Source organism: Carettochelys insculpta, chromosome 15 (genome assembly GCF_033958435.1).
Source record: "Carettochelys insculpta isolate YL-2023 chromosome 15, ASM3395843v1, whole genome shotgun sequence".
Taxonomy (NCBI): Eukaryota; Metazoa; Chordata; order Testudines; family Carettochelyidae; genus Carettochelys; species Carettochelys insculpta.
Genome location: NC_134151.1, coordinates 4,192,452 through 4,215,276, shown reverse-complemented (window position 1 = coordinate 4,215,276; position 22,825 = coordinate 4,192,452). Strand labels below are relative to the sequence as shown.

Below are 22,825 nucleotides of genomic sequence, written 5' to 3'. Positions count from 1 at the left end.
CAGGAAACTGTCCAGTGCTGCTTTGCTGGTCAGTTTCCTGGCTCTCCCCTGTAATGTGAAATTTGACTTGCATGGGATTGCACAGGAATGCAACCTCCACGTAAGCCCAGGGTTGGGGGTGGGGGGGTGTTCTGTATTGCTTCTACAAGGCTATTTGTGGTAATAGAGTTCTAACTGGCAAATGGCTTGGACCTAGTTTCATTTTAGTGTTAGCATATCTTTTTTCTGAGAGATGCATGTGGAAGCAATCTTATTTGAAGAAAAAGTGACTGTTCCATTTATTATGGTGTAGAGTCCAAAACTATTCATACACATAACTAATGAACTGGTGCTGGGAGCCTAACGTGTTGGGAAGATGCAATTTCCAGATCTGTGGTGGGAAATTATAGTATAACAAAGACAGGGTAAAAATTCTGTACTTTGAAAACAGTAAGACTTAATTTTATTCTCAGCTTAACCAGTGTTTGTACCTAAGCATAAGTATGGAGTATGGCAACCATTTCAGAGTAAGAATTTTCAAATGAGAATTCGTCCTTTGAATTACGAGGCTTTTTCTCCTGAGTTTTCACTATTATCAAGCAACATTCCTTCTAATCTTTTCCCCTCCTGTGTGGATTTTTTCAGCCATGTGCTTAATAAATTTTGTTATGTGCACTGGAGCATGGGTGAATGCACACCACCAGTAGAAACAAAAAAGACTAGCTGTGGGGCCTCTGCTAATCAGCTGTGTGGCTGCAGAAGCAACCAAGCTTACAGCGAGCACTGATTTGTAGATACTCTGTTAAATCTCTTTCTCATGTATTTCCCAGTGAATTTTGATTGTTACAAAATCTTCTCTCCCTGCTATAGTGGAATAAATAAATAACTGGTCACTAAGGCCAGAAACTAGGGTTTTTTTTTAGCTGCGATATAAATAGATGGCACTCCAGTTTAAGGTAAGCTTCTAGCAAGCATGAAACAAATCGAACAAATTACCAGCCTCATCTAGAGGCCTCAATGTTTCAAGATCCTGATAGACAGGAAAGGATGGGCTAAAATAAGATGTGCTTCCTCATAGAGACTGGCTTGAGGGAAAGGAAAAAGGGAAGTACAGGGTGAAGGGTGTTGCAGATAGTCGGTTAGGCAGTGCTGGAGACTTCCTTTGATAGCTGTGAAAATATGGTAAGTGGTATACCTGATACTGTTGCAGGTAAATAGCAGAAATGTGAATTAATGACTAATAAACCTGTAAAAAGATTTTGTAGAGTATACTGACAAATTCACCAAATCTTTAAGTTTTACTTCCTGTTTAGAAATGGAGGGAAAACAGCTGTTTAAAATTCCATAATGTCTAGAAAGAGACAGAAGATATTGTTGAACATAATTTACAATTTTTTGACAATAGCACAGCAGTTATACTAGAGATCTCAAACAGCGAAGCTATTAGTGAACTTTGTACTAGTGCAAGAAAAGAACTGCAATAAAGCCTTGTAATAAGGTTCTTTTGTAGTGTGTGAAGAAGTAGGCACCATTGTGAGCACTTAAAGTATGGGATAAAGCATTCCTTTCTGTTAGTGGCATAAACCGAAATTGGAAGTATACTGAAAAGAATTTAACTGAATGTAGTTGATAGCAATCCTATTTTTCTTTAAATATTTGGCATGTCTAGTAAGCATTTGTTCACTGCACAAAGCAAACTAATAAACTATTGAGCTACACCCTAGTTCTCTATGCAATAGCTGTTCAGGGGTGTGTGTGTGTGTGTGTGTGTGTGTGTGTGTGTTTGGGGGGGGGGGGGGAAGACCAGTAGGTGTAATGCAGTGATTTTACTTTGACAGAGTTAAGTAGATTTCAGTATACGTCTAGATAGAAATCTAATCTAATAGCATTGGTTCATTTGAATCCAGCCTGTACTATGTGTTTCATGCACCTGGATATGTGCTTTCTGATAGCAGTGTGACACTAAAGTTCAGCTTTACTATACTCCATAGGCTTGTCTGCACTTGCCCCCAACTTTAAAGGGGGCATGTTAATCAGGGTGATGGGAGATTCCTAATGAAGTGCTGTGGTGAATATGCAGCACCTCCGTTAAGCTAATTCTCCCCCGTGGCAACTTTAGAGTGCTGACGTGTGTAGCCATAGGCTCCTCAGTCCCTTTTACTCCTCGTGCAGTACTTCATTCGTAATCTCCTGTCATTATGATTAACATGCCCCCTTTGAAGTTGGGGACAAGTGTAGAAGCAGCCCATGTGTAATAAAACTAAGTATAAATCTCAAAGCAACTATAGTTGCTTTATCCTGATTTGTGCACTATAGTATTGAACATTTCAGAAATGGTAGAACTAATGGAAAAAAGTTTTTTGACAGCATTTGTTAGTAATTTAAGGTAGAATATGTAAATCCTAGAATAATATTTCTAACTCACTATGACGTTGAGAGCTACGACGGGACACTTGCAAATGTATAGCCCTTTGGCTCTGCCGGTAGCTGTGCCTGAAGCACATTTGCAGAGTGGGATGCTGATGATGTTGCTGCTCCTTCTGGTGGCTAAATGTGGACCCTCCTGAGGATGTTCTAGATGCTTTCCAACAGGATGAGGCGGTTGGGTTTAAATGTAACATTTTCTGTGTACAAAGGACAAGGAATAACTTTTTGGTATCTAGTTTAGTTTCACTATGGGTGCCTTCAGCATTCCATGGAACAGTTCCCATGGCTATTCTCACTCTTCTCTATGAACCTATAGCTTTCTTTTTAAAAGGCAGTGTGTCATCCAAATAAATCCATACTATCCTCTGAGGTCCTGATCTGTTGATCTTATACAACACACAAATTCTTAAGGGAAGGAAGTTTCCTATTTAGTGTTTCAGAAAGTGACCTAGTGTGTTTGTGGGGAATCACCTGTTTAAAGAGAACAACAAGAAGTCCTGTGGCACCTTATAAACTGACAGATACTTTGGAGCATAAGCTTTCGTGGGTAGAGACCTGCTTCGTCTTTACCCACAAAAGCTTATGCTTCAAAATATCTGTTAGCCTCTAAGGTGCCATGGGACTTTTTTGTTCTCAAAGATACAGAATAACACGGCTACCTCTCTCTACTGTTTAAAGAGAGTTTTATAAGGTTGTTTGTAAAGAATTTTTTTTTAAACCAAAAAATCAATAACTCATAAAGGGAGAGCCTCATGGTCGTGCTATTGCAGACTGTGGTGTGTCTGTCCTTGTCATTTCAAAGATGAGACTTGTCACACGTTCAGCATTAGCTTTCATTTCCGCCTAGTCATATGCCTGGCCATAGCCTCCTTAAAGCTCTAGGGCTTGGTATTGGTTTTGCACTTAAATGAATGAGACTAACAGTTTTGACAAGATCACCATCATCATACCTTTAGGAGTCACTGCTGCTCTGTTGCCAGTATGGATATGTCCACTTTCAAGGTAAATACCAGTGGCTCGTCCATGTAAGCTGACTTCAGCCAAGGGGCAGTTCAAATTGCAGTGTAGACATTCTGACCATGCTCCTTGTCAGTCTGGTATTCTTAGACTACGTCTGCACTAAAGGGTTTTGTCAACAAAACTCATGGCGCATCTACACACACTTTTTTTTTTTTTTTTTGACAGAAACGGTCTACAAAAAAGGCTGTATGGACAAAAAGGGCACTCTGGAATGTCTACAGAGCAAACCAAAAAATTGATCTGCTTTTATGTGTAGACGTGATCTGTTGACAGAGGTTTTGTTGGTACATCTCTTCGGACAGTAACTTCTGTAGACAGATGTTTCTAGGGTGGATGTAGCTTTAGAGTTGTCCAAAAAGAACTTCAGTTGTGGAGGAATATTCATGTAGTCATAATGTGTCTGGGAGGTGCTGGTTCACCTTTTCTGCACACCACATGTAAGATGCCTGTGCTTTTGATTAGAAGTCTGTGTGCTCAAGCTGGCAGGGCGGGAATCTTAATACACTTTGTTATAAAATAGTGCAGCAGTTGAAGTGCAGACTCGGAAGTAGGTTGGACTTCTCAGATTTATATTCGTGATTTTTATAATATGGAATTAATTGTTCTTGCCTGTCAAGAATTGGGATCTTTTCAATGTTTTGTTCCTTGATGAATGAACTTATTTGCTGACTTCTTTTAGAAGGCTCAGCTGCATCAAATTGGTATAAAACAATTGCAAATGTCCTTGATGAACTAGTGAGTATGCTGCTCTTGGTTTACAGGATGGAAAATGTGGGGAGAAAAACAGGGTTTCTTTAGTTGTTGGCTTTGAAAAAGAATCTAACATACCTAATAAATATATGAAGAGAGAGTCTGAAAGTTAACATCAAAGCAAAGTTAACTGGTTAAAAAGTGATCTACAAAACTTTTTTTTCGGGAGAACTGTACCTATGCATAATACGGAAGTTTACACACAGAGGGCCTGGAAGTTTTATAATTTTTTTTTGTTAATTTAGAACATCTTGAAGGGTCAATTTTCCAAAATAGTAATAATTGAAGTTAACTATTCTAAAACTCCTTTGTTTGCGGTGTTATGTTATGCTGGTGCCAGAACATGAGGTGTACAGGGTAGCTGAGGTCATAGTCCTTAAGTTCTGTGGAGCCTGAAAGTTTCTCTTTCACCAACAGAAGGTTCAGTAAAAGGTATTGCTGCTTCCACCTTTTTCTCTGCAAAACTGTATCCTGGTTGTTAAACTTTCACTTTTTTACCAGGTGTAATATCAGGCTTGTAGTTCTCATGTAATTTCTACTCACATGAAGAAATCTGGTCCTGTCTGGTAGATGAAGGCAGGAGAGAGCTTCAGTTTGTTAGTGTTTTATGCATCAGAAAATATAGAAGATGCCACAAGTAGGTACTGCAATTATTGTACATAAAGTTCAATATTTCTTACAAGTTACATATTAGAGGACTTAAATGGAAAATTTGAAATATCCCATTTATATTTCTGTGTGAACATGTTATCTTTAAATGATTTGTGTTGCTTGTCCTTACTGAGTTTATCGAGGTCCTGTCCTGAGTTACTTACCACTTCGTGGCACCATTGATTGTGGCGGTAGCTATTCTAAGGAGTGTCTAAGGCTAGTGAAATTATTTGCAGATGGCTATTCCAAGGTCACAGTTGAGGCATACCATCAGTGATGGAGGGTGGGGAGTGTTGTGTATTAAACAGATGAGTACAAAGGATTCAGTCTCCAGAGCCATTAATCTGTCACCCTCTGCAAGAAAGTTTCTAGATTCAATAAAGAAACATTGTCTGCATGAAGAGTTCAGATATTCAGACCTGTCCAGTCCATATAGTGTAACTGGAAGCACCAAAACTGTGTACCGTAAACAGGCTGACCTGAAACTTGAAAGCATACAGGCTAGAAATCTCCATGTTGAAGTGCTGTGACTCCTATAAGAACATTTGATATGACAACTAATTTTCTGTTCGCATAAAAGTAGACATTCCTAGTTATTTTTGAAAAGGCAGGAAGAAAGAGGCAAATTCAGTTTTACAGTATACACAGTTTTAATAACAATCTTTCTGTACACTGCACTTCATTTACTGCATTATGTATTTTCACTTCCACCAGAAAATGGCTCTTAAACATGACTTGACTTGAATACAATGCATTCAGAACTCTGCATTTTAATCTCTGATCTCAGTGTTGCTAGAAAAGTTCACTATTTTAAAAACCTGATTTGTACCATTGAAAGAGTTGAGTGGAAAAAAAATAGCAGGTCGTGCCTTTCATATGATCGCAGGTTTGAAAACTTCATGGATAAGTTATTTTGACCTTACTGGGTTACTGGAGTTTGCCAGTGTTTGATAGCAGAATAAGATTTGATTAGATCTACTACCTTTTTGTAGTACTTTGCTTTAAAAAAGGTATCTAATATGAAATACAGGATTCTCAGTTGACCACACAGAGACCCTTAATGGTAGCCATTAGTAGTCAGTCAGTGATAACTTAAAAGGGGAGGAAAAAACCTGATAACATCAACTTATTGTTAGATCACAGTTCTAATTGTGGAAAGGGGGTTTAACATGACTGACTTGGTACTAGTAACAAACCTCACTGGATTTTTTTTATATGTGGGAGAAAGCAAAGTCTCCATCCCTGTCTGAAGCTTCACTGCTGTGTCTACACTTGCATTCCTCTTTCGAAAGAGGAAAAATGTGCATATTTGACGCCTCACGTGCATATTATTTCAAAAGAGCTTCTTTCGAAAGACTAAAACAACTGTAGACACTGCTCTTTCGAAAGTAAACCCTATCTTTGAAAGAATCCTTCCCATGAAAAAAGGGAAGAAGGATTCTTTTGAAGTTGGGGTTTGCTTTCGAAAGAGCAGTGTCTACATTTGTTTTCTTCTTTCAAAAGAAGCTCTTTTGAAATAATATGCAAATGAGGTGTCAAATATGCAAACGTGTACCTCATCTGCATTTTCAGTTTACCTCATTTGCATACCTCTTTCGAAAGAGGAATTCAAGTGTAGACACAGCCCTTCTGTAGAAGATGAAATCTAGTTTTCTGAATTTATTGCATTAAGAAACAAATTGGATTTTGTAATTTGAAGAGTTACAAACTCATCAGCTTTCATTTAATTAAGGTAGTATAAAAATTAACTTAGGCATGTTATGAAATAAGTGGTAGTGCAAGCTGATATTTCTGCTCTCTGTGGACACACATACTGGTCCTATGTAGTATGCAAATCCAAGCACCAGTTACTGAATGCTAGCTTAATCCCATCAATGGCTGTGGGCCCAGAAGCCTTTCATCTAAGTGTTTAACTTCCTTTTGCTTGAGCACTATTAAGTGTTGTGGGAACAGCCCTTGACTCACCTGATGCCTTACCATGCAGTTATTCAAAGTTTAAAATAAGTAGGGGGAAAACTCATTGGAGAGGAATTACTAGGGAAGAGAGAGCTTTTTCCTTCTTTACTGTGACCTTGAACCCAAGAACTAGATCCAGTTTAAGTATCACAGAGACTGAAGGCAGGAGGCAGTGAGTAAATTGGGTAAAGAATGAAGCAGAGGGCGAGTGGGTTTGGAGCAAAGCTCTAGAAGACGGCAGGGCATTTTTAGACTGTCTACACAAATGTTAATTAGGTGCATAAAAGTGCCTAGAATTCTGACCAAACTTGATAGGAGCAATAGGACAGCATAGGCTATAGATGAGCATAAATTAAGTCTTGCTATTGGAATGCAAATTAAAGCAAGCTGTCTTGTTTTGGGCTCAGTAAGAAAAACACAGACTAAGTCTACGCTGCCCCTCCCTTTCGGAAGGGGCAAGTAAATGCAGCAGATCAAAAATGCTAATGAGGTGCTGATATGAATATTACGCATTTCTTTTGCATAATGGCAGCCACTCATCAGGTTGAAAGTTCTGCTTTCAAAATGCAAAGTAGCTGTGTAGGCGGGGTTCCTTTGAAACGAAGCCCTGCTTTCGAAAGCACCCTTCTTCCTGGGGAAAAAACTAAGAAGGGTGCTTTCAAAAGCAGGGCTTCCTTTCGAAGGAACCCGGTCTACACAGCTACTTTGGATCTTGAAAGCAGTACTTTTTTTGACGCTGCGAGTGACTGTCATTATGCAAATGAGGCTCTGAATATTTGTATCAGCACCTCCGTTAGCATTTTTGATCCGTTGCATTTACATGACCTTTCTGAAAGGGAGGGGCAGTGTAGATGTAGCCAAAGTGTTGGCCAGTGAAAGAAAAACTGTGATATTGGAGACACAAACAGTTAAGAATGGAAAACAATTTTTAAAAACCCAGTTGGAATTGCTCCTTCTATTACGTTAGAGCAGAGGATATTGGCATAGAACTGCTTAATAGGGAAATCAGATTAAATTTTCATTGGCAGCATTTGGCAACCTTTAGATTACATGACAGTTGTGATATTGGTTGTAATATTTACTCTTGGGAGTCTGTGTGAACGTCCAATGGTTGGACATTATATATTGGGTGTTGACTCTCAAATGAAAAGCTTAAATGCTGCTGGGCTTAAAATGGAAACACATTTTAAGCTGAAAGCTGGGCCCTGTAGGTCTGAGGGAGGGCAGGCAGAGTGCTGAAATTCTAGATAAGGACCTGGATGGTTACTATTGGTTGGAGGCAAATGGGGATGGCAAACAAGGGAAATGAGTTTAGATATATCCAGGCTGAAGTAGGCTGGAAGCCTGCTAGCCTTTCTTAATCACGACTCCATGGAAAAGGCTCACTTCTTCAGACTCTGGAGCAGAACTGAGCATAGTACCTAATAAATAAAATTAAGCTCTGCCTATACTAGACATAGAAGTTGACTGTCAATTGTGTAGCTAAAATCAATTTATCCGTGGTCAGCTTCCATGTCTGGCAATGTGGCACGTTGACCTTCCCTTGACCTTCCTTGTTCCTCACCTCTTGCGAGGAGTACAAGGGTCAGTGTTGACCCCTGGGAGCATCACTTTGTGCAAGCACAAAATTAAATCCTTGAAGATAGAGACTCTGTGGGTCAATCTCCTGCTGTAGTGTGGCTCTAGGACTACTTGCTTTGTTTTGCAAAGATACAGGCTAAAAACAGCTACCTATCTGAGACTAACAAAAAAAAAAAACAGTCATGTAGCACTTAAAAGACTAACAACGTAATTTGTTAGGTGATGAGCTTCTGTGGGGCAGACCCACCTCTTCAGATCTGGAGATACTGCAGTACTGGAAAAACTGAGACTAACAACTGCTGACTGTAAAGTGACTCTCTTGTGTGGAATTGCAAATGCAACACTGCCATGTACTACTTTAGGGGATAGCATGCGTGCCATAGTGCCACCCACGACTTCCCTTTTCACACTGGAGGGAAGTAGTTGAACTTACTTTTGGAACACACTAAACAGGAGAATCTTATTGGATAAAGAGAGGCACAGTTGTGTTTGGAACTGGGTGCAGCAGAAATTAGCCTTGACTTCCTGAGTGAGCTACCACAGCAAAAGCATTTAACTACCCATCATTGCTGGAATGATCAGCAATTTTAATTCCCAGGCACAACCGTTTGCACCTAAGGCTGCACTTGCAAAGACTTTTCTGAAAGCTAGCACTTCTCAGGTTCCACGGGCTTGATCCTGTCCTCTTACACTTGATCACTTAAACCATTATACCCAGTAAAGCTATTTTACTTGCGCAGATAAACAGATTTATAAAGGGTATGAAGTGATGTGCTGCGCACATATCAGAGGGCAAGACTGAAGCTTAGATGTAAATGAAGGACCACAAATGCATAATATTTGTGTAAGATTAAATAATTCCTTTATCGCAGTTAGTTTAGATATACCTGGTGCCATAAATCTACTTAGATCAGCTTCTTACTGCACGTGGGATTTAATAATCAGCACATCATCTCCTGAAGCCCCCACAGTCCCCCCCGCCCCAGCTCCCGTGCATGGAAGGTAGTGTCCATTCCTGAAAATGGTATTTGGGGTACTTACAATGCAAGGTAGTTGGTCTGTGTTCTGGTTCTAACAGTAAATGGGTTTATTAAAAATATGGGAAACTAGTCCTTGCTGAATTTACTTAACAGAATACAGAATCGTGGAGAATAAGGAAATATATATTTGTTCTCGCTAATTTGGGATAGTGCCGCTTCGTAGAACAAAAATGTAATGGGAGGCATGTGGATGGGTTTGGTCCTGCTTCGAGCAGGGGGCTGGACTCGATGGCTTTTTTAGGTCTCTTCCAGCTCTATTGTTCTATGATTCTATGATATAAAAAGTAATTTAAAATTGTTTATGAAAAATATTATTTTAAGCCTCCTAGTCCTCCTGAGACTTTCCTTTCGCAGTAAAACACAATGTTGTATAATTGTACCCCATACAGTGCATATCTGTTTAACTATAATGCTGAGTGATAAGCCAACAGACTAGTACAGTGACATCTGTTGTAAAAGTTTTTAGCAGTTTGGTACAACACAGAATTAACATACTGTAATTACAGGTTTATTTAAGGTATGTCCACACTGATGAATTTTTTTCTCTAGTTGCATTGTGCTCCTAATTGTCTAACACTGCAGCATTTAACACAGACACATTTTTAAATATACATATATATTTAGATATATTATATATATAGATAGAGAGAGAAATCCTCTCTCCCCCCAGTCTACTAACTTTGGTTAAAGTTCACAATATTTGAGCAATTTTCTTAAAAATAATGTAATTGGTGGTTTTTATTTGTGGTGTCTGATACCACTGTGGCTGCATAGATCTCCAAATATTTACATGCAATATCCTAAGTGTTTTATATAGCACATGCTACTTATGGACAAAAGAAGGTGAGTTTCCAAGTAGCTTTATTTTTTAAAAAATGAAAAGAGCATATGGCCTTAAATCCAGTTACACATCACTATAAAATTGAAAAAAAAACAAAAAACAAAAAAACCCAACTTAGTTCACTTGGCAAGTAGTTAACTGAGAAATCAATTAAAATTTTAACTACTTCGAGAAGATTGGGGGCTTCAAAAGAAAAGGATATGTAAAAGCTTATTGCAGGGGCTAATTCTGTCTTCAGGGAAAGCAGTCTTGTTAGTGCATGAAAATAGCTTCTAGGCAAGATGAGAAACCTGCCATGGGGAAAAGAGGCTTTTTCTCTCCCTAGTCCCTTTTTGCAACCAAAGTTGATATTTACTTTTAATTAAAATTTGCTTTCAGGGTATTTATGCATGAGGGGAAGCTGTTGAAATACCCTTTATTCATAGTCCCAAGTAATTTGCCTAAATTATTTGAAAAACTATGTCAGTTATTCGAGTCAAACCAGAGATCTAATAAGATTTAAATACACTTAATATTTTGAATTGATTGCATTGTATTGAGTCTTCCTACATAAACAGTTGAGCACTTCGTAAGCATTTGGAGAGTCACTTTGTATAAAACTGCTGTGTTGTAAATTTGCTGTGAGGTTTAGCAAAGGTACATTTAGGCAAGGCAGACAATCAATATGGAGGTAGGAAAACCATGCGTAAAATTGCCACTGTCCAATACACTTGAAACATTTCTTTTCCATTCTTCTCTGCTATTGATTGATTGTAGATTTAAGAGTCAAGTTATCACAGAAGGAAAACCTTCTGTCAAGTCTACCTTGAAAAGTGAACTGAGCCAACTGGAATGTTAGTGATCACATAAACTACAGTGAAACAAATGTAGTGCATGTTCCCTCACAGATCTCTGCATACATCTAACTTCTTTTCATCCAGACTGTTTTCATTAGAAAAAGTAGACTATGGAGATTGAAGTATAAATGCTTACACGTAGTCATATAATTACATAACAAAAACATTTTACATCTTTTGAGGTGAGCATCTTTTTAGACTTTTAAACATTAGGAGTGCAAATTTAATGTAATCATCGCTTTAACACAGGAAATATGGTTTTATTTAAAAGCGGGGAAAAAAACTTAAGTACTGCACTACTCCAAAAACAATGCTTCCATTAAGCAGTTTGGAAAATTAGACTTTGTCAACATTTGTCAACATTTGTAAAAATTAGAATCATAGGTAGGTCCCCTACAGTTTTAAAATAGGTTACTTATCTGGTTTAATTTTTGATGCCTTGTAGATATTATACCTCACATTCTTTATATGGCAGCTGCTGACACTTGCACTGTCCATAGCCGTTGATGATGATGAAAGGTCCTTCATGGGTGGGTTCATACTCATTATATGGTCCTTGGTCTGGCATGTTTGACATATGCAGCCGTGTTTGGGATCGGAGTTGCCTGTGACTTTGAATCATTGAACACTGCCTAATTCTTCTCAGTGTGGGAGGGCAGCATTTCCTGGAGATGAACACTATAAAAATGATAAAAAAGAAAGAAAATAATAATGCCATTGTTCCTGTAATTACCCTCTGAGTGAAGATGGCATTGTTTGGTTCAGTCAAATGTTCTTCAGTAGTAACGACTATGCCTGCAGTAGTTGGAATTTCTTTGTCTCCCATATGGAAATTTGATGAGCTTATTCTTTTTGTATACTCAGTAGTTGGAGATGTGAAACTTGTAGCCATGGATGTAACAATAGTAGATAAATTCCAGCAAAGCTGAAAACCGTAAACTGCATCTAGAATATCCTCTCCTTGAGTGTGGTCTGGGCTGTGGCACAGTATAGAGTGCTCCCACCGACCTTGAAAACCACTCAGCCATGTGGCTAATTCACATATCTTTGGACTGCATTCCCAGAGATTGCCGGAAAGGCCCACTGTAGTTAAGGATATAAGTGAATTTAAGATCTTGGAATCCAGAGTGGTTAGTTTGTTGTTATCCATTAGGAGTGTTTTAAGATTAGGCATAGTTTCAAAAACAGTCAAATCAATGGCTTTGATTTCATTACCAGTCAAATCCAGCTTTTCTAAGGTGCCCCAGGTCCACTCCATCCCACACGTCAAGTTGCTAATTTTGTTCCACTGCAGGAAGAGCGTGTGCAGACTGCTCAACCGTAGGAAATGAGCAAAATTAATCTTTGTCAGCTGGTTGTGCTCTAGGTGAAGCTCCCTCAACTTGATTAATCCTGCAAATCCATTGCGAGCCAAACTTCGCAAGCGATTTGTGCTCAAATCCAGAAACTCCAAACTACGACAGTCCCAGAAAAGGCGGACTGGGATAGTCCGCAGGGAGTTGGAACGTAAATGCAAGGTTTGCAGTTTGCGAAGTCCGTAAAACAGCTCAGGATGCAGAGAGGATAACTGATTAAAAGAGAGGTCCAAATTTTGCAGGTTCAGCAGCTGGCTAAAAGTTGTGTTTGGCAAATAAAATATTTTGTTTGAACTCAGGATTAATTCCTTAAGTTTATATAGTCCTTGAAAAGAATCTTCTCTTACAGTTGCAATTTGATTATGATCTAAGTGAAGCCAAGTAAGTTGACTGAAGCTTGCAAATTGATCCCTTTCAAGTTCAGAAATATAATTGTGCCTCAGTGACAAACCTAGAGAGCCCTTGTCAGTGGTGTTTGGCACTGAGTGAAACCCCTGAGAGTCACAGTAAAAGAGCAGCTTCTCACAGCGACATTTTGGCGGACAAGCCATGCCCAAGGCAGGCAGCATTTTTAAAACCATACTCATTGCATATAGTGCTGCCAGCATACGAGCCCCTAATGGCCACTTGAAATGTAAGCCTGCAGAATATAATTTAGGGAAACAACAAGATATTCTTATCAGATCATGTACACTAAGAACATTATGGTGTAAGATTTCACTGTAGATTACACTTTCATGCATCTCTCAAAATCTAATTCTCAATGCAAGAACTAACAAACTTACTAAATACAGACTTAGCTATTGTCATTGATACAAATCTTTAGCTGTATTATTGAAGATTTCAAGTGACTATGTGAACATGCCTTTACAGGGCTTCACTTTAGAAAATCTATTTTTAGTAACAATTTTTGAAGCTCTTTTTCATTATAAAAGGTATATATATAAAAATGTGTAAACTTACCCATTCTTTTGAGTACATTGGAGGTTGCATTCAGTCGTAGTTTTAGACTCAACACAGTGAATCTGTTAGACACTAATGCAAGACAGCCTTTGAATAATTTACTGGTGTTTTTTTTTTTAAGTGTCCTTCGATATTAATGTAAGCCTGAATCCACCATGCTCTCTCAAAATACTCCTTTTAAATTCAGTGGCGTGATTTCATGTGACAGGTCAGTAATTGTGGAATCAGTGCTGAATATAAGTTGTTTTTTTCCTGTGACTGTTGAGTGGTTTAATTCAAGCGCATGTTCTTTTTCCGCAGCTGTGGTTCTTTTAGTCTTAACTTGTTGATGGCAGATGGGTGGCTTATTGCTGAGAGAAGCTCCTGTAGTAGCATGAGTGCATTTACTGAAAAGCTTTTCAGGGAAACGGTACAAGAATGGATTTGCTTATGCGCTGCGACCACACAGAACTGTATATAGGCTGACGTCACCTGGTGACGTTCCTTTTGTTTGGGTTTTCCAGAAGCTTTTCTGTTTTAAAGCATTCTGGTGCATACTGTGATCCTGTTAAGCTACTGATAGAGGAAAAATCAACTGTAAGAACACTTCATCCCTACGATTTACAAAGTGAGACTGATTTGTAATCGGTTTTTTCTATAGTACATTTTGCTTGCTGTATTCAGTCAGCCTCAAGCAGTGTCTTTTTTTAATGCTAGCTCTTGCTTATTTTTATTGTATCTGCCTGCACCAAAAGAATTTTAATAGGGAATGAGTGCATTCTGTTTGAGTAGTAATAGCAGAATGGTGAAATATATGGCATTTCTGGGCTGCCTATTACTACATTCCTCCTTTTTGTTTTTAGAGTGAACAAGGAAGAGAGGAGGAGAAATATGGGGAAGTGAAGCTTAAGTTGTTTACCTATCCAAAGTAACAAATTGGATTTATTTTTTTAGAGAGATTTCTTGTAATTCTTAGTTTTATCTTCAAGTGAAGAAGCGGTGAAAATTGGTTTCCTTAGAATCAAATTATATTTTTTCCCCACTTTCAAAATCATACTTTCTCAATTTAAAGAGAACTGTAGATTATTACAGTTTCTGGGACATATGTGGAGGTAATTCTGTCTGCTCTGCACTTCAGGCTGGGGCTCAACTCAGGTTTGTGGTCTGTTGAGGAGTTTGATAGTTCACTTCAGTGACTATTAACTTCAGTTCACAGAAAATAAGCTCAATTAGTTCTGCTGAGAATCCATGCAACTGAAAGTTCGGGCAAGAATAATAGTAATCTTGCATGTTTAGAATTACGATTCACTGCTATAAGTATTCTTGGGAAAGCTTGTAAAGCCGTCCACTTGGACTGGTGTGTTGGCCAGACACTGTCTCTCGAGCATACATCTTCAACCAGACTTAAAGGAAATGTACACTTGACTAACTATATGCACCCAGGGCAAAAAAAACCCACCACTTATTTTCCATAACTCATGATACAGGCTAAACAGCCTGAAGAATTTTCAGGGATATTTTTGTCAAGCTTCTTTCGCCTCTAAGAAATTCACATGAACTTGTTTCTAATTACCTTCTTCTGTTTTCTTACATATACTGTCTCTTTAAGATTACTGTATCCTGTGAGGTTGGAGCTTTAATGCCATTGAGGTGCTTTTTCAGACTGTTAGAACAGTCTATTCATTTTGAGTCCCACATAATGACATGGAAGTATCTTAATGCATAGGCTGCAGAGAAGGACACCCTTTCATGAGAATGAAATTTGGATTTCAGGGACTTTCATATTGATAGGGAAGATGCAAAACTCCCAAAACAGGAGTAGGAAACAAAAAATGTCCTTCTGTATTTTATAATTGGGTGTTGCTAGTTTTCTGAAGCACTTGTGTTTTAAATAAAGCTGGGACGTAAAAAGGGTGAGGCAGTGAGGCACTTGCCTCAGGTGCCATAGCTCAGGGGTGCAGTTAAGCCAGCTGGTCAGCTCCATCCAAGCCACATGTGGCTGTTTACAATCTGTTTGCAGCTTATTATGCTGCCACTGCTGTCTGACTCCTCCTCTGCTCCATCCCTGCTCTCCCTTGCTGCAATGCCTGAAATGGAACTGTTTGGTTGATTTAACGGCTGGCCATTAAACCAGTTAAATTGAGTTCCATTTCAGGCGGTGTGGCAAAAGGGAGGGACTGCCTGTGCTGCAGGTAGGGGCTGGGGGACACCAAGAGAAGGAGGAGGTGGCAGTGTCGGCGTCTGCGGCAACGTATCGGAGGTAGGGTGTAGGAGGATGGTGTGGGAGGGAGAGGCTTGGGGGAGTGTGGTGGTCAAGTGGAGGAGGGGAGGTGGGTCTGGGGATGTAGCATGGGGTATGGCGTCCATTCCTGGTCTCCTTTGCCTTGGCCACCATACCACCTGGACATGCATCTCCATTACACTAGGAGGCGGGAGACAGGGTTAGCACCGTGGCAGTGGCCAGGCTCGGGAACAGCCCCTCCTCCCAATTCCTGCAATGTGGCCTGCCCTGGCTCCTGCAGCACCCCCTCTGCCTCTGTTTGTGACACCCTTCACCCCATGTGCCTCCATCCCTTCCTGTATGTGACTCCCCAGCCTGTGTGACCCCTTCCTGTCTGTTACTCCACCCCATCCTCTCTGCATTCCCCCCTCAGCTTCTTTGACTTCCGGTACCCCATCCTCCTTGTGTGACCCTACCTCTCAGCCCCTGAGTGTGTGACCTCACCTCCAGTCACTAAGCGTGTTGAGTTTAAGTCGGGTGGAGGGGGGTTTGGGGGGAAGGGAAGTGGTTTGGGGATGAGTGTCTTGTCCTACCACAACTGAGTTTAACTGTATTAATGTTTACGTTGCTAATAAAGTAATAAATTACAGTAGTATCCCTTTTTCCATGCAAAAAACTATGAATATTATTATGAATACTATGAGGGGGTGCAATTCTATATTTTTGCCTTGGATGCAAAATTAACTAGTTATGGCATTGAAACAAAGCTTTGTGCATTCTTTCCCTAACTCTTTGTTCTTTTTAATCCTGTGGCAAAGTTATAAAATTATAACTTTATAACAGCGATGGATGGTTCTGCCCTAAACAGAATGGTTTCACTGAAGCACCAAGTAGAACAGGAGTGAGCAAACTTTTTATGTTAGGCCCCACTTTTTGTCCCTGAAGTTAATAGCGGTGCCCCTACTCCCCAGAATCTGTCTAATGTAATCCAACTTGACAGAATTTTAGTTTTGTTCATATTTAAAAAAAAAAAAACAAACTTTCCAGTGCGTGGAAGAAAATGAGTACATAGAATGTAAAAATTTTATTAATTGGCATATAAATATGAATTCACATACATTAAAAACAGTAACATTTCAATATTTTAAATTTTAGATGGATGAGCGTGAGACCCAGCAGCTGATTGTGCTGCACCCTCCTTACAAAATTTCATGCCCTCTGGGTGGGGGCCCTATAATTTGCACATTCCTGAAGTAGAGGTTGGCTGTGAGAACCATATGAGCACTAACTGATAATTGAAGTGTGGTGTGTTAAATGTGTTTGCTCTAGTTGGAAGGCATTACTTTCAAACAGATGATACAAGCTTATGAAAATGGAATTAACAATTTTTAACTATTTTGATTAACAAATATACTGAACCATTCCCTGCATAAACAGGGAATTGCATTTTTCCCTTGAGGAACCACTGTGAAGAGATTCCTGTAGTTAAATGTGACATAGCAACTAGTTAGATTAAAAATTGGGGGTGGGGTCGTCGTCCGTCGTCGTCGTCATCATCGTCGTCATCATCATCATCATCATCATCATCATCATCAATAACCTCTGGCTCAATGACCATTGGTGTCAATATGCCACTCACTATTTCCTTCCATCTTTCCCTATCCGGTGCAGAGTGGCTTAGTTTCTGTAGACTACCTCCGCACCAATCTACTATATCATCTATCCATTCTCTGTGGGGTCTGCCTCTCCTATTCGAGCCATCCATTATGTTGAATACTGGAGTCTTGATTTTTTTTTTTTGTTCGTCGTTCATTCTGCAAACGTGTCCAAATAGTTGTAGCTTCCATTTTATAACCTTCTGCAGCAGCTTCTCTTTCGGCTGTATCTTCCTATATAATTCCTCATTGGTGACCTTCTGCATCCATCCTACTCTCAGAATCTTTCTATAACTCCTTTCGAACGCCAATATTCTTCTTTTCAAATCTTTCATTATCACCCATGTCTCACATCCGTACAACATGCTGCTGAATACACACATTTTCAAGATGCCCAGCTTCGTTCTTAAGCTAATTGCTTTGCTTTTTCCAGATCTTATCCATTGCCTTCACTCGCTCTTGCTTTTGCTATTCTAGTCACTATTTCCTTCTTACAGTCTAGATCATACGTTATGTTGCTCCACAGATATGTAAACTTCTTGATATTTTCTAGTTCAATACCATCAACACTAATCTGCCTATTTCCTGATCTCCAGATACCATTGGTTTTGTTTTATCGATGTTCATAATCAGTCCGTACTGCTTCGCTTCTTCGTTTAACACCCGCACCATTTTCGCTAGCTTCTCCTCATCTTCCTCAACGATAACTATATCATCCGCAAACCTCAAGTTGTTAATTCTTTTCCCATGCACAGATAACCCTTCTACCTCTTCCTTGATCTTGTACATCGCTCTCTCCAGATGTGCAATGAAGATACTTGTTGATATTGGATCTCCTTGTCTCGCACGTCTACTTGTGTTAAACCAGCTTCCCAACTCCCCACATATTCTCACCGTTGCCTCCGCATTATCATCGATATCTTTCCACAACTGTCAGTCTGCTATCCGCTCCGTATGACTCCAACACCGCTCAAGTCACTTTCTGATCTATACTGTCAAATGCCTTTTGAAAATTGACAAAACAAGTGTATGCATTTTTGTTCTTTCATGGTGCTTTCTCCGCTATCAATCTTAGTGCCAATATATGCTGTATGGTACTTCTTTTATCTTTACTGAACCCTGCTTGCTCATCTGCTATATGTTCTATCTGTGATCTTAATCTCTCAGTCAGTATTAGCAGCAGCAGCAGCAGCAGCAGCAGCAGCAGCACCTTACCTAGATGACTCATTAAGGCAATCGTTCTGTAGTTCTTGCACTCCAATGTACTTCCTTTCTTGGGTATGGTCACTAGCACAGGTCTTGTCTATTCCTTAGGCGCCTTCCCTTCTTTCCATGCTATATTACGTAGTCGCTGTATTTCCTGAATCATGCTTTCTCTGCCGTATTTGATCATCTCTCCTGTGATCTTATCATTTCCAGGGCTCTTGGTCTTTAGTTGTTGTTTCACTGCTTTTTCTACTTCCTCATTTGAAATATCGGTCTCGCTCTTGATGCTCGGGGGAGATCTTTCAATTCTTCAATCAGTCTCTCTGAGATGCTCGGGTCCGACTGTGCTTTGTATAGATCTGTGCAGTATCTCGTCCATTGCTGCACAATCTTCTCCCTGTTCATGAGCGCTTCTTTGTTCTCAACTTTGATTGCCATCTGCTCTGGTTGCCATTTCCTTTTAATTATTCCTAATTGTTTTATGCACCTCCCTGGTCTTACATTCGCCATAATACCTCTCGATATCTTCACATCGCTCTTCTAACCATTTCTCCTTATCCTTTCTGTCTGCTTGCCTTACCTCATTGCATTTCATCCAATATTGTTGTTCTACCATCTCAGAGACATCTCTTCTGATCTTCAGTGCTCTCTTCTCTTGAGCCAACTTTAGTGTCTTCTGGATAATCCACTTCCTATTGATCTTTCCTTCTTCTGGAACAGTCTGCTCAATTGCCTCTTCTTCTATAGCGATGGCTATCCCTGCGACTCCCTTATGTACGTCTTTCTCTGTGCCGATATTCTTAATCTTCTCCGAGTGCTGTTTTGTATGCATTCCCTGTTTCTTCCTCGCATCTTCTTTTTCTTAAATGGTGTCTTACATTTTCTTTTGAGTTTTATCTTGATGTTTGCGATCACTAGGCTGTGGTCTGAGTCTATATCCGCTCCTTGGACAGTTCGGTACTGCTGTACTGATGTTATCTGTTTTTATCAAAACCATATCTGTCATGTTCTTGGACTTCCCCCTCAGTCAATCACCATGTTCACTTCCTACAGTCCTTTTGTTGGAATCTTGTGTTGCAGATCACCATCTCATTCTCTGTAGCAAACTCTCTAGCAGTTTTTCACCTTGTTTGTTTTTCTCCATATCCAAACCGTCCCATGACTCTCTCCCAACCTTCATTATCTGTTCCAGCCTTTGCATTCCAATCTTCTCTGATGACAAACACATCTTTCCTCGGTATCTCCTCCACCTTTTTTGTCAAGTCTTTATAAAATACCTCAGTCTCTTCCTCTGTACTGTCCGGCATGGGTGCATACACCTGAACGACTGAGATGTTGAACGGTTTTCTTCGAATCGTGCAACCATCATTCTTGCACTCGCTGGTTTGTATCCTAATAATGCTCTTCTAGCTGTTTTGCTAAGAAGGAATCCACTCCTGCTTCATACTTAGTTTCATTTCCTGACCAAATGACTTCACAACCGCATATCTCTCCTGATCCCAGCCAACGCATCTCTGCCAGTCCAAGTATATCACATCGGTATCTCTCCATCTCCTTCCGAAGCAGATCTAATTTTCCAGTTGCCCACAGTGTTCGGATGTTCCATGTTCCAATGGATAGCATATGCGTTAGCTGTAATTTTCTTTCGGTAGCCAACTTATCGACCCCCATTTGCTCGATTGGTATCGTGGACCTTGTTTATCCGGGCGACATCCCAGCTGGCATCTTTTAACATTTAGTTGTGCTGGCATCAGATTTCATTTCGTATTGTTGTTTTGACAGTCAGCGCGTTGACACACATCTGACCAACCCTCCTCCTTCATCCAGGCTTGGGACTGGCATGGAGCTGTCAGTGGCTTCATGGCAGAGTTGGGGGTGGGGTGGCGTAGAACAATTTGGGGTTGGACAGATTTTTGCCTGTAAAATTCATGCTGACACTACTAAAACAACGTCTGAATACGGAGCTACATATCCTTGCAAGGAGTAGATATCCTGTTTAACTCTTACTATGTTACTAGCTATTTGAAATGCAGAATTCTTTCAGATCAGTTGTATTGCTTCTGATACGGGTATCACACCGCTAGTAGCACCAGTTAACACAGATAAGAATCACACAATCTTAGTGTGAAATGAAAAAGCAGTCATGTAGCACTTTAAAAACTAACAAAGCTACATAGGACAGAAGGAGGGGAGGGGCTAAGGATTGGGAAGAAGGGAAAGAAAATTACTTACTGCCAGTGCGTATTAAGTGACTTGCCAAAGATCACTATGAATATCAAAGATGAGGAAGTTGTCTTTGTAATGCGTAAGGGAATTGCTCTCTCTACTAAGACCAAGCTGCAAAGTGTCAAACTTGAGAATAAACTCCAGTTCAGATGTCTCTCTTTGTAATCTGGTGTTAGTCTCTGTTTTAGGACATAGATGTTCTATATTATTTTAAAGTGAAGATACTGGGGTATTCAGGAATTAATTTCTCATGCACAGCTTCAAGCTGCTCCAAAATTACAATAAGAAGCTGTGGTTTATTTTCAGTTTTAGGTTTACAGAGCACTCAGATCCCAGTACATATGCCCTAGGCAATGCTGAATCAGAAAGCTTTCACAGCATTTGTCCAATAAAAAGAGAGCCATATTTTGCCCATTCCCAGATTTTAACAGACGCTTGGAACACCACTCTTATTCCTCCTGATTAGTAGTCATTGATGGACCTATCCTCCATGAATGTTCCTATTTCTTTTTTGAACTCCTGTTAAAGTCCTGGTTTTTACAACATCCTCTGTTAAGTACCTCCACAGATTGAATGAAGAAATACTTCCTTTTGCTTGTTTTAAACTGGCTACCTATTGTTCTGACCTTCCATAGCTGACAAGCCATAGCTGAAAATCTGACTTGGGCTACATACTTTGAAGTGAACGTATTGCTGTGGTAGACATTGTGAGCACCTGAGACATGAGGCTTGATATAATGTACCTGGTCTAAGGCCTAAGACCCAGCAAGTCAGACCATGCCAATATGAAGCAAAGTTAGCTGAAGTCAGGCCAAATGACAAAATATACCTCTCTTGTTCGCTACCCAGAACATGAACACAGCAGAAGCCTGGTTGGTGTTACAAAACCAAATACTGCAAAAGTGCTAGGCACTGGGTGCTTGTGTAAACACATTCCAGAAGGATCATGCCAGAACACCCTGATACCAAGTTATGGTGCAAACACACTCCCCAAAGTTAATACAGGAACACACTGACCCTTAAGGATAAGAACAGGATGACAGGGTGGTAGAGATGTTTTGGTCTAACCCAGTATTTCTCAACCAGAAGTACAAGTAGTCTAGGAGGAGGAGCGGAGGATATGTTGAAGTCTTCCAGGGGTGCATCAGCTCATCTAGATATGCCTTCTTTTACAACAGGCTACATTTGAAGGAAAAAAAAAACCAAACCCAAAACACTAGTGAGGGCAGTACAATCTAAAAGTCCATTCAGACAGTGACTTGTTTCTACTGCTTCATATTTCTTACACTGAAATGCAAGTACAGTATTTCTATACCAATTCATTTATTTGATAATAAGGTAGAAAGTCATCAAGATTTCAGTAGTAGTCTTCTGTTTTTAGTTTTTAGTGAGGTGTAACTTGGTATGCAAAACAAATCTGATTCCTGAAAGGGAACAGTCACCTGCAAGGGTGAACGGCACTTGTTTCAAGACCTCAAACTACCTTAGAACCATGTTTCTCAATGGGTGAAATGTGTGCCCTTTGGGGTAAAAGAGAAGTCTGGGGGTACTTACAGTTTTTTTAAAGGGGTACTTTATGAAACAGAGTGAGAAATACTAGTCTAACCAACAAGTACAAGATAACATGTGTTAACTAACCTAACCATATCAGAGGGATATGTACCTTGTTTGCATCTGTGTATAAAAAAAGGGTTACTGAATGGGCATCTTTGCTGGGCTAAGAGGGAAGTATAAAGTTCTACTGCTCTCGGTGAGCTTTGTGGTGAGCATACCTATATTCAGTGTACCTGTCGCATATTATATGCACTCATGCCACATTATCTCAGCAGTAAAACTGGCCAAGTGCCTTTGCCACCAGACAGGTTCTGTGGTCTTCCTGGGCAAATTGATGGAAGTAGGGTATGGGCTAACTGGCCAGAGCCAGGTCAGCACACCATGAACCCATAAACAGCGGACAACAGATGCCACTTGTATGACACCATGAAATATGCAGATTTGAGTAAATAACGAATGCTTACGTTTGAGCCATAAATGGCTGTTGCCAAGGTAACTCAAACAAATTGATTATTTTTAGGTTTGGTAGTGTAACAATTAATAAATTTAGAATTGAGGCTTCATCTTAGTGAATCATAGCACATT

The 22,825-nt window shown here is 39.8% G+C and overlaps 2 protein-coding genes across 2 annotated transcripts in view; one reads left to right on the top strand and one right to left on the bottom strand.

Annotated features, from left to right (window-relative positions):
- CTNNA1 (catenin alpha 1) overlaps positions 1–22,825 on the top strand; it is a 175,085-nt gene that overhangs the window by 76,394 nt on the left and 75,866 nt on the right. The gene's annotated exons all lie outside the window — the stretch shown is intronic.
- LRRTM2 (leucine rich repeat transmembrane neuronal 2) lies at positions 11,530–13,429 on the bottom strand. The gene is made up of 2 exons (XM_075010137.1): positions 13,400–13,429; positions 11,530–12,648 (listed from the first exon to the last, which is right to left on the bottom strand). Exons 1-2 carry the CDS (start codon positions 13,427–13,429, stop codon positions 11,530–11,532), a joined length of 1,149 nt encoding a protein of 382 aa, XP_074866238.1.

Coding starts and splice junctions, on each gene's coding strand:
- LRRTM2 (XM_075010137.1), bottom strand. CDS start 13,429: ATGCAACCTCCAATGTACTCAAAAGAATGG. Junction 12,649..13,399: donor CAATGTACTCAAAAGAATGG/GTAAGTTTACAC, acceptor TCTTTTAATCAG/TTATCCTCTCTGCATCCTGA.